General features: G+C 44.1%; 1 protein-coding gene across 1 annotated transcript; it reads right to left on the reverse strand.

Moving 5' to 3' along the window:
• Positions 1-37: 37 nt before the first annotated feature.
• On the reverse strand, positions 38-16300 carry RSBN1 (round spermatid basic protein 1). The gene is made up of 7 exons (XM_048925750.1): positions 15888-16300; positions 12151-12821; positions 6709-6846; positions 6167-6309; positions 5343-5510; positions 4128-4236; positions 38-3750 (listed from the first exon to the last, which is right to left on the reverse strand). Exons 1-7 carry the CDS (start codon positions 16285-16287, stop codon positions 3292-3294), a joined length of 2088 nt encoding a protein of 695 aa, XP_048781707.1. The 5' UTR covers positions 16288-16300; the 3' UTR covers positions 38-3291.
• Positions 16301-16412: the final 112 nt, after the last annotated feature.

A 16412-nucleotide genomic window follows, 5' to 3' on the forward strand; every position in this document is an offset into this window, starting at 1 on the left:
CCGCCCCGCCCCGCATTAAAGACGCGTCCAAACGGTAAAGGACAAAAATCAGACTTTGTTTATTAAAAAAATACTTTTTACAGGGAGGAAAGAAAAAAAAAATTATTATTATTTTTTTTTCTATGCATTCCGTTGGACTATTTTACAAAGAAACAGCTCGGACACGGGTACAGTCAGCTACTGAAAGAAACGCACCGCAGTAAGGATTATTCACAGAGAGGCTTTAGAGCTTTACCTGCGTACACGACTTAGTATAAAAACCTCCGTAAAACACTTGCTAAATGTCAATAAATACGCTAAGGCCGCACAAAGCAAACAGCCTTCCAGGCAATGGGACGCGTCCTCGGTCGGCAAAGGCTTCGTAAATTAACCACAGAAAACCGTAGCTGCCAATCAAACCTAATCACAAAACAGCAACACGGAAACTGCTACACACGTTGTACAGAGAAACCAGAAGCGTTGGAAGTTCCTTAAACTATTCGAGAGTGCCACAGCAGGTCGCCTCCTCTATGCCGTGTGCTTTGCCCCCCATCAGCCCTGAAGTTGGGATTTCGGGGCTGGATCCCTGCCTGGATCAGCACCTGCAACCAGCGGGCTGTGCCAGGTGATGGATGAGAGCTCCTGCCCACGGTAGAAGCTCTGACAGTTCTGTCCCACTGTAAGGGGTGAGGAGAGCTGATAGAGTACAGAACACAGCCCTTTTTTTACGTATGGTGACATCTATGCCTATGAAGAGAGCCAATAAATCCCCTGAGAACACTGCACTGAGCATCCCACCTTCCCAAAGAAGCGGTGTCAGATGTGCACAAAGTGACCAAAACACATCTGAAGGAGAGAACGGAGCTCAGCAGAACCTCACCCGCAATCCGCATTCTGCTATCACTTCTGGCACAGCTCCCTCCTATGCTTCACATTCTGAGAACAAACCTAAGTGCGCTATTAAACAGATGTTATCAGTGACTGAGCATGGAGAGAGCACGATGCTATGGGGCACATCCCTCCAACCAGAGACATCCCGGAACTTTTGGGGTATTTCAGGCAGCGCCCACAGATTTCACTACAGCAGTTCTAAAAGAAACATAAGCCATTCCCATCTTCTGCCTTTATCCATTTAGAAGACACTATCAGCATTCACACAAAGGATTCCCAAATTGATTTCCCTTCGTTCTGCCTCAAACACAGAGCAGACAGGTCAGTGTGCGAGGGGCTCTTAATCTGTGTTACTGGGCCTTTAAAGGTATGTCTGTGGGATCACTGGAGTACCTGCAGCTCTGTCAGCTCCTGAGCAAAACCTCACTGCATCGCATTGCTCTGCTGACATGGCCAGAACAGCACGTGAGAGAAGGAAAACGGGCACTTGGAAGACTAGCAGATTTCTTAAAGGGAAAGAACGCCCTCAGGTGATACGATCTTCAGACATGAAGGATGAACTGAAACCACTATTGCCTGTGAGGAATTTTACTTTGCACAACCCTTAAAGCTATGAAATTCCTCTCAACATAAGAAGTGGAAAAAAAAACCCACCAGAGAACAGACAGCTCGTTAACGAACCGGTCCAGATGATCTAGGATTTCTGCTAAGATTAAATTACACCCCTGCATGAATCACATTTTATCATAAAAGCTTTCCATTCTAACACCTTATTTACACAGATTACTAAACGAGTCACTACCACTTCAATCTGTAAATTAGTTTTAAATTGAAATATTTCCTAGTCCTCATTTCTGTACCGAAGACAATACATACATACACATAAGGAGTAATACAGGCTCTAACTAATCACTGCAGTATCATCTGATGATTTTTTCTTTCTATCAGTTTAAAATAGTGACCTCTACACTGAGGTGCTAATATGTATATAAAAGCCTACACAAACAATATTGCACAAAGTAATTTTTATAATAGAGTAACATATTTTAGAGACCCTTATAAAGAGAAGAGTAATAATTGATATTAAAAAGATGCGTCCAGAACTAACACAGCATCTTTGCATTTGTCTACTCTAACATAGTGTTTCAAATCTTTCCTACCCTGGTGAGGATGAGAACAGATAAAGCCATCTGGAGACAGCTTCAGTTGCACCAAAACCCAACTTGTACTCTAAATGTGGGTAGGGGGAAGGGAGAGGGTGAGAGGGACAGGATCGTTCCTTTCAGTGACCGGAAAGGGCAGCAATAAATGGGGTGAGTGAAAGTCAAATACAGATTACATATTAACATTTAGAAATATTGAAAGATCGTTCAAGAACTGTTGAGAGCTGACACTCCAAGTATTCAGCACGTACCACTGATTCTTCCACAGTACCTGGGCACCCAAAAGCTACACATGGAAACAGCAGTCCGATGCCATAATACTTTTTATTGTGAAACAGTAATACAGAACTTCCTAGAAAATGGACATTCTGGTGGTGGAAGTCAGTCACCAACCCAACGCTATTATATTAAGTGCATCAGTACAAGGGAAAGTGTGGTTCCATTGGACATGTAGTATGACCCGATCAAAACAAGCTGCCAAGTCGGTTAGCATTTGAAAGCCTTAAAGTGCTCAAAGATAACAAGTTCCTCCACAAGTCTACCAACAGGTTCTCTGCCTTCCACACTGGCATTACTCACATCCAGAGGAGGCAGCTTTTGGGAGCCAAACCCTCGCGCCAAGTAGCACAAGCAGCGCAGTGATGAGCGTTAGGTCAGTAAGCCATGGCATTTCAACAGGATCAGACACTGCCTTCAGTTGGTTTTACAGATCACCTGTGTAGGATCTGTAAGAAATACAGACCAATTCCTACAGCTCGTTTAGAAACCAACTCGCATATGAACCGCGTCAACAACAGACACCAAATATTTCACAAATTGTCCACAAAAGTGCTGTGCTTTCTCTTTTTTTTTTTCCTAGCAATTAAATTGTGATGGGGAAAGTTCCTACAAGTCTTCTACAAAAGCATCACTTTCTGGTGAAGAGAGTGAAAAATCGGGAGATAACACCAAGCAGTAGAGTTAAATCATTTTATGCTCCTGGAGGAATTTCATTCTGGTTTTGAGGAGATATTCAATATCTCATTAGTTAAACAGAAAGAAGTGGTAGACCACTGTTACAGGTTGTACTAAGGGGTTAAAATACAACTTGAATTTTGCATAATCTGTGTAAAAAAGATATGCTTGACATTTTGGAATGTCACCTTTCTTTATAGAATTATAGGCAAGATTTCTCCAATAAAACATAAGCCAGTTATAAAACTATAACTTCACATCAAAATTTTAAAAAGTAGTTAAAAAATGTTTGATTATATACATATCACACAGAAGAGACTGCATGATCCTGCGGATTGTGTTGCTGATCAGACTCTGTTTTAAAACCTGGAAGGGGCTGGGCCACCTGATCTGCTTGCACAAGTCCTGATAGCGAAGAAACAGAGGAGAGCATCCCTGTGGTAAGCTGCATTTCTATGCCTGGTTCTTCACACTCTGTTTTTACACTCACACATCGGGCTTCACCTTTGGGCTCTGTCTTTCCAGGAATGCTACTGTTCAAGTTTGAATCGCTCTCTGTGTTTTGAGAAGTCTCCCCCACAGGGTGATATTGTTTAAGTCGTATGTGCCAGGCTAAGCTGCAGACTGCTGACACTGTTTTGAACTGATGAATGACATTCCTAGGGATGAAGTAGATGTCATTGTCACACAACTGAATTCTAGCATAGCGAATGCCTTCCCGTCTCATTTGGTTTAGTTTGGCTTCATCCACCCATTGAACACACTGAGAGGAGGAAAGATGGTAAAGTTAGTGCTGGACTCTGTTCAGGGCAAATAATTCAGTACCCACCTAAAATAACATACTTTGCATCTGCATCACATTTCTGTTTAAGAAGCTTTCTTTTTTTTTTTTTCCTCTAAACAAGAATTTTGTTCTTTGAGGGCCACCAATCATCACAACTACAGCCATGACAATAACAGAAGACCGCCGTGTGACTCAGAGCAGGAATCCCAGTTTGGTAGAAGGGAAACACAGGAAGGAAAACTGCATAAGGGAGCTGAGAACTGATGGCCACAGGGGTACAGAAGGGGTGGCTGCACAATGAACCTGAAAACTGTCGAGCTTCCTACAAAGTGCTGTCAGCAGGAAAGCTCAAATACCTGTGACACCGGTGGCTCATGCAGGTCCAGCTGAAGTCTCTGCACAACATCAGTGAAATCTTCAGCATGGAAACAAACCACATCTTTGGTTATACGAGGCTGGTCGCTCCTACAAAGAGATGAGAAGAGCAAGGAATTATAAAGAACTTCAGTTATAGATTATTGTTTCATTGAACAAACTACTTTCTTTTCTACTGGTCTCATCACTCCTCAGTAGATATGCATGCTGTATCAGAAAGGAGGCACAGTCTGTAGATAGTTGGGTTTTTTTTAGTGCACGTACAACAGAAGCAATGATTTGGTGGACAAATACCATACTGATATGCCAGAAAATGAGGCTGACATTTGCTGTACACCAAAGTGTCTTGCACATTCTTGGAGCTACAATTTGCCTCCACTCTTCTATTCTGTGATTAGGCAAAATAACATTGTATAAAAGAAAAAACGCAGAGCAACCACGTGGCACCCTGAAGCTGTAATGAGGACAATATTAATCAGCTGGTTTTTAATCTAATAGCTGTGAAACAGATAAAAGAAGTTCTGGCATCTTTTTTTCCATATGAAAACTTAGCAGTACTGCTAATGATGCTATTAAAAACTATTATTAAAAACCCAGGAGGCTGTGGATGCCCCATCCCTGCAGGCATTCGAGGCCAGGCTGGATGTGGCTCTGGGCAGCCTGGGCTGCTGGTTGGGGACCTGCACACAGCAGGGGGTTGGAACTGGATGAGCACTGTGCTCCTTTGCAACCCAGGCCATGCTGTGATTCTCTCATCCACAGTAACTGTTAGAAATAACTGTGCAAATCTAGAGTTTCTGTGTAAGGTCAACAGCAACACCTCACGTACACAGAGTGAGAAAACACTGCAGCTTTAAATTCCATTACTGAGTTCTTAGATTGCTGTCTACAAAAAGTAGCATTAATACAGCTGTTTAGGAAAAGAACAGCCACAGTCCAGGTGTGGTACCTGCAGGCTTACTCTGTATGTCATAAATGTTTTTGTAAACTTGTTACAACTTCAGTACTCCCTCAGCAAGAGAAAAATAATAGACATATGCCTTACATTTCTCAAGCTACAGACGGCATTTATTTCATTACAGGGCTTAGACAATTTCTTTAATTAGCCTTTTTTCCCCAATGGATTTTCTTCTCAGAGAGAAAACATTGAGATTTGCCCCCTCCCATTACAGCAGTAGCATTTCAGTGGCACTTACCATTCCCCAAACTGCACAGCCTTCAGAACACCTACAGCAGCCGTGCTCTGCCAGTCAAACCCCTGACCCACATGGTCAGCATGAGCCCTTGTTCTGTCTTCAAACAGAACCTCACGGGGCTCGCTGGTCCGAGGTAGGTACTGGAGATTCTTGATTTCATTCATTGACCTGTAGCATAATTAAAAGACACTCTAAGATCTGTGGCAAACTGCTCAGAAAAACAAATGCTTGTATTGAAGTAATCTTTACATGCTGTATACTGCAGGTTTCAAAATCAAAGGCCAAAGCATTTCCTTCACTCTGGTTATTCGACAACAAAAGATCGAATCCCATCAAAACACATTTCCAATTTTTCATCTAAAATCAGTTCTACAGCACAATCTGAGAAAGACAGAAAGTACATCTACACACCACAGCATTTCCTGTGATAGCACTAACACTAAAATACAGCTCTAAAGGTTTAAGGATCTAAGTTGTTTTTGAGCATTGAACTCCCCAAATTAGTTCTTCCTCCAGAAATCAGCTGAAGGATTGAAGTGTCTCCTGGGAGCTATAAGAACTGGTTTTAACACTAAGGAAGCACTGATGAAGACCATATTACTTTGAAAAGTGATAGAACTACAATCACAAGTGATAAATCTACAACGTGACATTTGCACATTCAGCTCAGTTCACTGAGCTAATCAAACAAGTGAAAATGAAGAACGTAAGCTTGAGAGAGCTGAAGAACTAATTACATCTAAAATATCAAGGTGTTGTTCTCGAGTCCGAAGAACACAACTGCAGTGTTCTTCCTTTAGAGAGAAAGAGAAGCCAAGGATTACCGGCGCCGTTTGAAAGGCGATTTTGGCATATCAGCTGTTGGGATCATCTGCTCTCCTGGTCTCACCCACATTATGGGACCATCATCACTTTGTGACCTGCACTGAAGCCTGAGGCTTGAAAGAGTACCCCAGGGCAAAGTCATCTGAAAAAAGAAAAAAAGGGAGAAAAAACACTGGGTGAGATGGAAAAACTAAATGATGCCTCGTTCAAACTTACTACCAAAGCTGACACTCTTTATGAAGTAAGATATATTCCAAGGTAACTTCAAACTCAGTTTTTAGGGAAGTAGATAACTGGGTAGCTGATACACGATAGTGTAAATCATAATCAGCTTTGGAGTGATTTACAGAACCATAGCCAGTTAGTTCATACCTTCCATTTGGATACAGGAAAGAGTGCACCTCCATCCTCAGGAGCCCCGGTGATATCAATGGGGAAAAACACTTCTAAGGTTTCTAATCGCTTGAAAATATATGAATCTTAGCAATCTTTTGAACACCTAATGATGCACTTAAAGTAAACACCACAAGTTCCTGCTTACTCTCAGAAATGGGGACTCTTCCAACATATCCAGGAATTCTGGGAAGTAGTCCCCAACTTCTTCATCCACTGCTCCAACAAGGCTGATCTGCCGCATGGGCCCTGCTCTGTAGGTTCCACAGCAGTACGTTCGATTGACCTGAAGGACCAGAAAGACAAAAACACCACCACAGATTCAGTGCTGCTACAAGAAATTACAGTTTTCTAATATAATACACTAAGCTACCAATGAGTTTTCATCCAAATCCGTAGCTTGTCTCCATCTGTTTCATTAGTGGTGCCTTTAGGAGTACACAAGGACTTCAGGACGTCTGTGTCTGCAGGGTATCCCAAGAGAAAATAAATCCTGTTTAAACTACTAACAGGACACGCTTCTATTGCTTGAATAACAACCAGGGAGTGCTTGCCTAATGCAGGAGCAACACTTCCAGGCTGACGTGAGAAAACTGACAACCAAAGCTTTACTGTGACTCAGTTTTTCACCAGGAAGCTGGAGCTATTAATCACTGCATTTGAGTACTGCTTCAGCATTTCAAACTCTAACATCCCCCAGGCCCTCTCCCTATGACTGCAGTGAAAAACTTGTGTTCCTGCATTTAATGGTTCTGCAAAGAGTGCTACAGTGCATAAAATCAGAGAATAAACTGAGGAAATGAGAGGTCTAACTAAAAATCAAGAGTCAGATGCACATTTCAGCTTTTATCTTTACCAAGGCTTATTGTTTGTAATATAACCTACCAACACAGCCATGGCCAGGAACACCTGAATCTCACAGGTTTGTTTTACATCCTCTGTAGCACAGACCCTGTTCTCAGGTCACAGGATGGCCTGGGTTGCAAAGGAGCACGATGCTCATCCAGCTCCAACCCCTGCTATGTGCAGGTTGCCAACCAGCAGCCCAGGCTGCCCAGAGCCACATCCAGCCTGGCCTTGAATGCCTGCAGGGATGGGGCATCCACAGCCTCCTTGGGCAACCTGCTCCAGTGCCTCACCACCCTCTGGGTGAAAAACTTCCTCCTAATACCCAACCTAAACCTCCTCTATCTCAGTTTAAAACCATTCCCCTTGTCTTATCACTATCCATTCACACAAACAGCCGTTCCCCCTCCTGTTTATAGGCTCCCTTCAAGTACTGGAAGGCCACAGTAAGGCTTCCCTGGAGCTTCTCTTCTCCAAGCTAAACAAGCCCAGTTTACCTTTCCTCACAGGAGAGCTGCTCCAGCTCTCTATCATCTTAGTGGCCCTCCTCCGGACCCACTTCAAGAGGTCATCACAAAACCTTCCTTGGGAGAGCAAGTGACAGCACTAAGTTTGTTTCTCACAGCCATTTATTGATGGAGTTACAGAAGGTATCCTGTGCACCACAGATGGATGAATGAAGTAAGCTCGTGTGAAGTGTCTGCTCTTGCAGTTTTCCAGCCAACAAATCAGGTGTAATTAAATATCCCATGAAGTTGTTAAAAGGAAATTAGGTGAGATAAAAGTTACAGCTACTGCTGCAATTTTGTCCTCTAGCAGCAGCCACAGATATTCTGCACAAGTACAGAAGTTCAGCTCGCTCCTTCCTCCTCTGTGCACATACAGTTGGTAGCAGTGACACATTTCAATAAAAGCCTTCAATAAGAACTTCAGTGAGAAGCTGGAGCTGATCTCATGTACAGCTCTGCTGCACCACATCACCTCCACCTGGATGGTGGAGCTTCGCATCCCAGGTCACTCAAAGGAACACTGCACTGAGTTGCACCACCTGAAGCTGAATTGGCATACAGTCAGCTTCTGATGATACAGATTTTGTGTTTGTTTGTTGTTGTTTGGGGCACTGTCTTTGGAGACCCAGTAATTCTTTCTGGCTGTTGCCCTAAGTTGAAGTTAAGTCCCCAGATCCTATTAGAACATGACTCGTAAAGGTAGAATGATTTCAGCTGAAACAAACCAGTGTTATCCCAGGTCTGTGCAGCCACAGGAGAATGAAGGACTAAAATGCCCCAGTCCTCATGTCAGTTACAGTTTAACTGCCTCGTGCCATTAAGGCAAGTGGAGAGACAGGACTTCCAGACGAGTTATGTTCTGTTGACAGGACTTGCTGAGGTTCACTAATATCTCACAGGAGCTTGTCGTGAAAGTCAAAATGAATCAGGAGAAAACACACACAGGATTTTCCTTGTAAAAACATTAAGTTTTGTAAAGAAAAAAATAGAAAAGCCTTTTCTTTTTTTAAGGAAGTGGAATGTGATACAAAAGAAATGTGAGAGCTTGAAAGGAGATAAAAATACCTGAAAGAAATGTTGGACTTCTATGTTTAGCTGGTTTTTAATAACAAATATGTACACTTGGATTAAAATCAGCCTGTGTTTATGCTGAAAACATGTGCCAGCTCAGTGCAGGCCTGGACAGGCTGCTGCACTCATCTCAAGCCCCACAGTCACAGTGGGAAGAAGTTCATCAGTTTAAAATGTTTGAGAAGTTTCTCTGTGGTTTCAGGGAAAGCAGGAACCAGTTACAGTGATTTTTCAGTGCATCAAGTCAGCTACAAAACCAACCACACAAAGACTTTGCTATAGAAAGAAAGAACACAAGAAGGCTTCCTATTTACAAAGGAGAAGGAAGGAGGAGAGTGTGACATTCTCTACCATTACAGCAGGGGTTGTGTTTGTCTACAACCTGCCAGATACATCAGTAAGAGCATCAGGTTCTGTTCATATTGCTTTTAATTGATACACCACATCTGCAGTACAGATGCACTGTTTTTCTTTAATACTTGGGTAGCTTCTGTTAAAAAAAGAAATGACCCTTTCTGAATGAAGAGCTTCTTCCAGCAGTAAGAGAAGTTAAAACGGGGCAGCCATCCAACAGCAGTATGGTTCATTGGCCACAGCTGTCAAGGACAGTTTAACCTTTTCTGACAGCATGCTGCAGGAGTAGGAAAGCTTCCTATTATCTATCACCTGTTGGCTGCTTCTCCCATCTCCTTCCCAGAAGCAATATCAGCTTACAGAGAAATCTGATTTTTCCCTCAGCTCTTTCCTCTACTGTTTCTCAAACCCTTCTTTTGTGAGAGTCCTTATAGACCCTACAAGGAAGATGATCAGTTTCTTCTTGGAGAAGAAAAAAGCAGGAGTGGATTGTGAAGGTTGGATACGTTCCATTCTCAGTGCAGACTTAGCAGATGTAGTAAGAGAGAGTATGGGTGCCTTTCAGCTGCACTGCTAAGAGCATTCTAATTCCTCTGCCCTTATGCAAAGGAATTTACAAGTCACTGTCTTGAAAGCTCCTAGTGTAACTGAACAGCTTTAAACTAAAGCTCAGCTTTAGCATGTAAGTACTCAAACAGATAAGCCAGAGCCAACACCAGCAGGAGAAATCCAGAGAATATTCAAGCTTAAGTACTTTAATGTACAAAACCCAAACACGAGCTAGTATAAATACACACTGGAGTGATTTAAGTATTCCATCTGTACTGTCCTCACTGCCCTGACAGCAGAGGAATTCAATTTGCCAAGGAACTGATCATTAGATTTAGTAAAGTCTTCCAGATTCAGGTCCTTACCTGGAACTCGAGATGCTTTCTAACAATATTCATTTTCTCCAAACCAGTAAAAGAAACAGTTGAATGCCATTCAAGCCAAAGGCCTGGTTCAGCATAGCAAACAAATTCATGCATACAGAAGGTTCACCATAAAAGCTGAGGCAACTCAACTGAGCATCCTCAGCTGAAAGCAGAGTACACAACATTCCTGGGCCATGCTTGGTCTGCACAGGTGTAACATTACCATTCTACAGCACACTTGTATGGGACATTTCCTCATGTAGGAAAGTCCAAAAGTGAAACTTAGCCAAATTAGGCTGCCAAGCAAAACAACCTGCCTCATCCTCCCCCTGCTCTCCTAAGCAGAGCATTTGGACCATCCGCAAATAAATCTTACAAGCCAGCTTGAAAGCTGAATGCAGCAGAATGCAGCTACTGTGGTTTAATCCATCAGCTTAAATACATCTTCATGTTCTGGCATTACCCACACTCTCTAAAGACTCGTATTTCAGTTGTCTTAAGAGCTGTGACAACTTACACTGCTGTACACATTTGTTCAGTGTGTGAACCACACCAACACACTGCAGGCAGAGGAGATTAAACCCAGCTCAGCATGACCTGCTTAGAGAGGCATTTCAACCCAACTGAACCTAACGTCTGACTCAATCGAGTTCAGAGAGTGCTTAAAATAGAATTAACTGAATACCAGCATAGCCTGTAACCCAAGGAAGCCTCTTATTCACACAAAGCTATTCTGAAGTGAGTGCTGCAGCAGCTCTCCATTGTCAAAAACACTCATAAGCTAAGCAGTATAATTACTGATTTAATGGTGACTGCAACTGCTGGGAAGTATTCAAATACTCTGCAAGTTACCATACAATAACCTTGTAAGGCAGTAACCAGTTTTCCAATGCAAATCTGATATACAAGTGTTTGGTAACCTTCACCTACACCCAGATTACTGCAAGTTACACAGTTCCCAGTTCCTCCTCCCAACAGTTGATCCAATATTCAGGATCTTAACTTCTTTCAAGCACTGTAGCAGAAGCAAGCAACAGTTTTCAGGCTAGACTGAGAAAGAAAAGGTTTTACTCCATCTCTTACAGATTTACCCAAACCACAGCACCGCTGAACGGTCACAGATACTTCCAAGCTTGATGACAAGAGCCAAAGGTAAGGGCTTTTCTTAACAGAATCCCATATTTAGCTTAAATGCCATTGATGAATGCATTTAAGTCACATGAGATATCTTGAGAGCTTGAGCCCTGAGAGACCAGCTTTCAGAACTAAGCTTTTATCCTCTAAACAAAGGATGAAAAGGTTTTACTTCTACAGATTTAAGATAGGCTGAAGCTATCAATATCAAGGCAGTACATAAAGTGAAAGCCTTAAATCAAAGGCTATTAAGAGTATTCCAGCCATCTGACATTGGAAGGCAAGTACAAATTAACACCCCCCCATCAGACCCACAGATGTGAAAACAACTTCTCAGGCATGATACACTGAAACCTGAAAAGTAGATACATAGAAACCTAAAAGCAATGTTACTGCAAACAAAGACTGATCTACTGACAGGGGGGAAATAACCTTAGCATCTGTGATCTAAGCAACTCTTAACACACACTTGTCTGTGGTTTCAGTGTCAATATTCTTCCAAGCTCAGAAAAAGGTCAGAAGCTTGCAGGAAAATCACTACAGATCTGTGAAAGGTGAGGGTTAGCAGTGCCTCAGGTGTGATTCACCAGCTACCTGTGCACACAGAGGAACTTTGAGCAGGCAGAGAAGCAATCATTTTTTCCATCTGCTTAGAATAAAAACAACACGTGCCTCACCTACGTTAGGCTATCCCTGCTCTGGATCAATGAGGTCAACCACATCCAAGGTTGTGAAACTTGCATGCTTTTAAACAGATCTTACCTGAGAGTGAAAATTTGAAATTGTTGTTGTTTCAATGTCCTTCTTGCCCAAAATTTCCATTTTCACTGGAGTGTTGGGGAAATTAAAAGCAAAGTAATCCAGGAAGTCTGGTAAATAAGCAGCTGCTCCATGTACTATGGCCAAAGCATAATAAGCTGCGTTTTTATCATTTTCACTGAACGACAAAGCGAGAAACTCTTCTGCAAATCTCTCCATCTCCACTGGAGACAAAAATGAGAGTTCATCCATGTAGGCATGAAGGACCAGGGCACCACCATTGGACTGATGTTCTTCGTGAATGAAGTTACTGAATTTAGTGCCAGTTTTCAAGAAGCTGCTGCGAACAGAATGCTCCTGGTGTGTCACAAACGGTGTCTGTACTCCCTGGGGCACTCGGTACTCCTGCATGCCCAAATTCAGTCTGCAGAGCTGCTCATCCTTAAGATACCTGAAGGATTCCTTGTTCATTTCTAAGTTATCACACTGTCCTTGAGACAAAGTCTCTTTGTCGATGCGGGTGAGCCCAGCACACACTGTCTGCACTTCCTTGTTGTACATCTTCAGACGTTTGCCCCTCACATCTTCCCGATGTTTCTTTTTCTTTTTTTTCTTTATCTTCTTCATAATAAGACTGTCAGCTCGTTGGGTTTTGCCATTTTCATCTTGAGTTTCTAGCAGCAATAACAGAGAGAAGATTAGAGTTCTGCACTGCAGCATATCCATCCAAAAAGAACGAAGACTGCAATTCCTACCATTATCTGTTCCCACAGATTGACCAATGGTAACACCTTCTCTTTTGACTTAGAATAAAATAATGGAACAAAAACACAGCACATCCCTTCCTAAGAAAGCTCTGAATTAAGGAAAACCCCCTAACCTCAAGCTTAACATTTCAGAAATACTTCAATTTGTAATAAATTTATTAGAATACCTTTTGAAAGGAGTACATATTTCACAGCATCTAAATTAAGATGCACATTAATAACTCCTGACATTTAAAGCAGTGCCATGCAGAGGAAGAGGATAAACAAGTATCCATAACATTTAAACATCACACTTTCATTATAGAATGCCAGCCTGAATTGGGAGACAAAAATATAGAAACAAAACAGTGCAGCTGAAGAGATATGAGCATGACTGACATTTAGAGGGAAAAAATACTTGGAGCTGTTCACTTTCTGGCAAGAAAACACCTCTGGCCACTGATCTTTCCTATTAAAGAATTGATATATCTGGGCAACAGGATATTTTAAGTAAAGTTTTCATATTCAGCTGAGTGGAAATTGATAAAGTCAAATATAAAGGGATGGCTGTAATACAAACAGGATCACAAAGTATCCAAACAATCACATCCGTGCGTTCAGTTACCTTGCACCAGTCTGCTTCACAGGTAACTGTCAGCTAAAAAGCACTGACTTATCAGTTTTGGTTTGTTTTTTGAAGTTAATCAACCTTGAAAATGCTGAAAGGCTTAAAGAGATGAACGTAGAGAATCTGTCAAGCAACACGCAGCTTAACTGCTTATCTTTCAGGCTTACAAATACTTGGAACAATGTGGCAAGTAACAATGATAGGAATCTGCTGGTCCAGCTGCTACAAAACCTGAATTGCTCAGATTTTAATCTGCCTGAATCAAAGAACGTGATGTACATAAAACCTAAAGTGCCACATTGTCAGGATAAGCTACAGGCATCAGAGCAATCTGCTGCTGATGGCAATATCTGACCAGGACACGCAATAGCTGAAGCTCTTCCAGTTTCCTAAGCACAGAACTCCACACTAATCAAATTTCCCCTGTACACAAAGCTACAGTTTATATTTCCTTTCTTTTCTTGCTGTATTTGAAGTTAGAGAAAAAAATAACACAGTCACCTAGGAGAAAAGCTGTAATAACAAATACATGCAGCTTCAATTAGTTAGCTTCACCATGGTATTTAACTGTATCATTAATGCTCTGCTCTCTGAGCTCTGTACTGGAGATGGTTGACCTTCTTAACAGCCTCTTGTAGCAAACAGCCTTTCTCATGAAAGAAATAGTTGATTGCTTAATATACTAACTCCATACAATTGCTTTAGGACCTGAAATACAAGTTTTGCTGTTATGCCCCAGATTCTACAAGAAGCAAGTGGCTTTATTTTTTATTACTACTAGAGAAGACAAGGAGCAGAAAGGCAGCACCAGTTGTTTCAGTAACTCAAGTGAACCAGCGCCTTCAGTAAGCTTCTCTGGAGGTCTCAGAAGCTAAGCATGCACAATCTCACTCACTCACTACGCTCTCAAGTACAGGTGCTGCTTTTCCAACTGTAAAGAGTGAGCTCAGATCTCATCTCTGGGGAGCCCAGAGATTCCAAGTCCAAGTTGAACCTAAACAAGAGTTTCATGAGACTGCACAGCTGGGAACACTTCTGTGCTGATGTTTCTCATAATTTTTAGATGTTAACGGTATCTTAAACATCTCTAACTTGATATTTGGTTTGAAAAACTCAAATATGCACCAGTTTTCACTGAAAGTACCACCCTGCTTGAAGATATTCCCTAATAACAGATATGCACGTTGCACTTTGGAACACCAGCAAAAACACTGGAGATGCTCACTGTCATCTACAGCCAAAGATAGGAACAATACAGACAAATAGGCAGCTTAATTAGATATGAAAAGAAAAGCTGGAGTGAAACAACAGCCCCCTCTCCAAATGCACTAGATGTGCAGTCTGGGACAGGTAATGGGGAGCTTCAGACTCTCAGCTAGCAAACAGCTTTCCTTTGCAAATTTGGAATTTAGATGGTAATTATAAAGAGCATTTAAGTCTTCTTTAAAGGAGGTCTCATTTGGTTGCAGGGTTAGAACTGACATACAGAGGCACTCCGGATCAAAGAAGAAATACTCCTTTAGTTTATCAGCACTCATCAAGCCAGCAGTGTCCCACAGGCACCATTCAAACGGAGGTTTAGCAGCACTGAACAGTGGCAGTTGTGCTCATACAGTCACACAGCAGTGCCTCTGTAACCAAAACCATCGTTACCTCCCCAACAGTTTTGCCCATTCTTCAGACACTACAGCTGGAGTTCGCACTTCAGACCTCACTCCGCAAGCACCTGCATTCCAGCTTTCCCCGGCACCACACCATCACATCCACTCCTGAAGCAGAATTCACAGCGCATCATCCTCACTACAGCTGTATCCCACCCGTGCTGCTTCTCCTAAGAGGCTTTTTACTACCACTGACCTGTGAGACACTTATCCTGTACTACACACACACACACAAAAACAAAAAAAAAAAAACCACACAACCTTAAATACAGATTCTTAACCGTGAAACTCTGAAACATTTAGTAAAGAAACAACAAGCTGCTCCTCAGTTCTGCTAAGGCAAGCCTAGCAGGAAGACGGCTTCGCTTCGGAAGCATTCGCACTCCGGATCCACACCGAGGGCAGTTCCGAGCAGCAGCAGCCGCCAACGGAGCCGCAGCTCCACGCTCGGCCCCGAGCTGCGACCCGCCGTAGGTCAGCAGCGGGCCGGGCCGCGGCTCGGGCTGCCCGCACACACCGCGCTCCCAGCGCACGGAAGCGCCGTTTCCTTTCCTCCCGCCTTCGCCCGTGCGGGAGGCCGAGCGCGGCACGCCCGGGCGCGGGGCCGCCTCCGGGGGACGTGGCGGCGGGCGGGCTCCGCCGGGGTCCCGCAGGCTGCGGCCGAGGCCGGGCCGGGAGCGCGAGCGGCCGCCGCTCCCCTCTCACCTCGCTTGCTGGGCCGCCCGGCCGCCCCGTCCGCGGGGCTGCCCCGCCTCGCCTTCTGCGGCTGCACGGCGGCGGGGCGGCCGGGCTCGGGGCGATGCCGGTGGTGGTGGTGACGGCGCTCCTCGAGCGCGGCGGACGGCGGCGGCAGGCTGAGCGGGGAGAAGGCGAAGAGCCCGGCGGCGGCGGGCAGGGCGGCCGGGGGCAGCGGCTCCGCCGGGCCGGGCCCCGCCAGCAGCGGCTGGCTCAGCCGGGCCCGCTTGCCGCCGGCCGCCTCGCCGGGAGCGGCCCGCCGCCGCCGCCCGCCGCCCCGAGGCCGGCCGGGCCGCTCCCCCGAGGGCAGCGGGGGCGGCTCCTCCGGGGCCCGGGATACGGCGCGCACCGCAGCGACCTGCGCAGCCATTTCACAGTCTCCCTCACACACATTTAAATGGCCCGAGCGCCAGCCGGCACTGCGCATGCGTCGCGCGGCGCCCCTTGGGAGTTGTAGTTTGCGGCAGAGCGCCGGGAAGTGTAGTCCGCCCGCGG

The sequence above is a fragment of the Lagopus muta genome, chromosome 24, assembly GCF_023343835.1.
Source record: "Lagopus muta isolate bLagMut1 chromosome 24, bLagMut1 primary, whole genome shotgun sequence".
Classification (NCBI taxonomy): Eukaryota; Metazoa; Chordata; class Aves; order Galliformes; family Phasianidae; genus Lagopus; species Lagopus muta.

What these genes read in the sequence shown, in the direction of transcription:
- RSBN1 (XM_048925750.1), bottom strand. Translation starts at nt 16,287, where the DNA reads ATGGCTGCGCAGGTCGCTGCGGTGCGCGCCGTATCCCGGGCCCCGGAG. An exon ending in AAGAGTCCCCATTTCTGAGA is followed by an intron (nt 6,310 to 6,708) that starts GTAAGCAGGAAC and finishes TTCTTTTTTCAG; the next exon opens with ATGACTTTGCCCTGGGGTAC. An exon ending in TCGCCTTTCAAACGGCGCCG is followed by an intron (nt 5,511 to 6,166) that starts GTAATCCTTGGC and finishes ATTATGCTACAG; the next exon opens with GTCAATGAATGAAATCAAGA.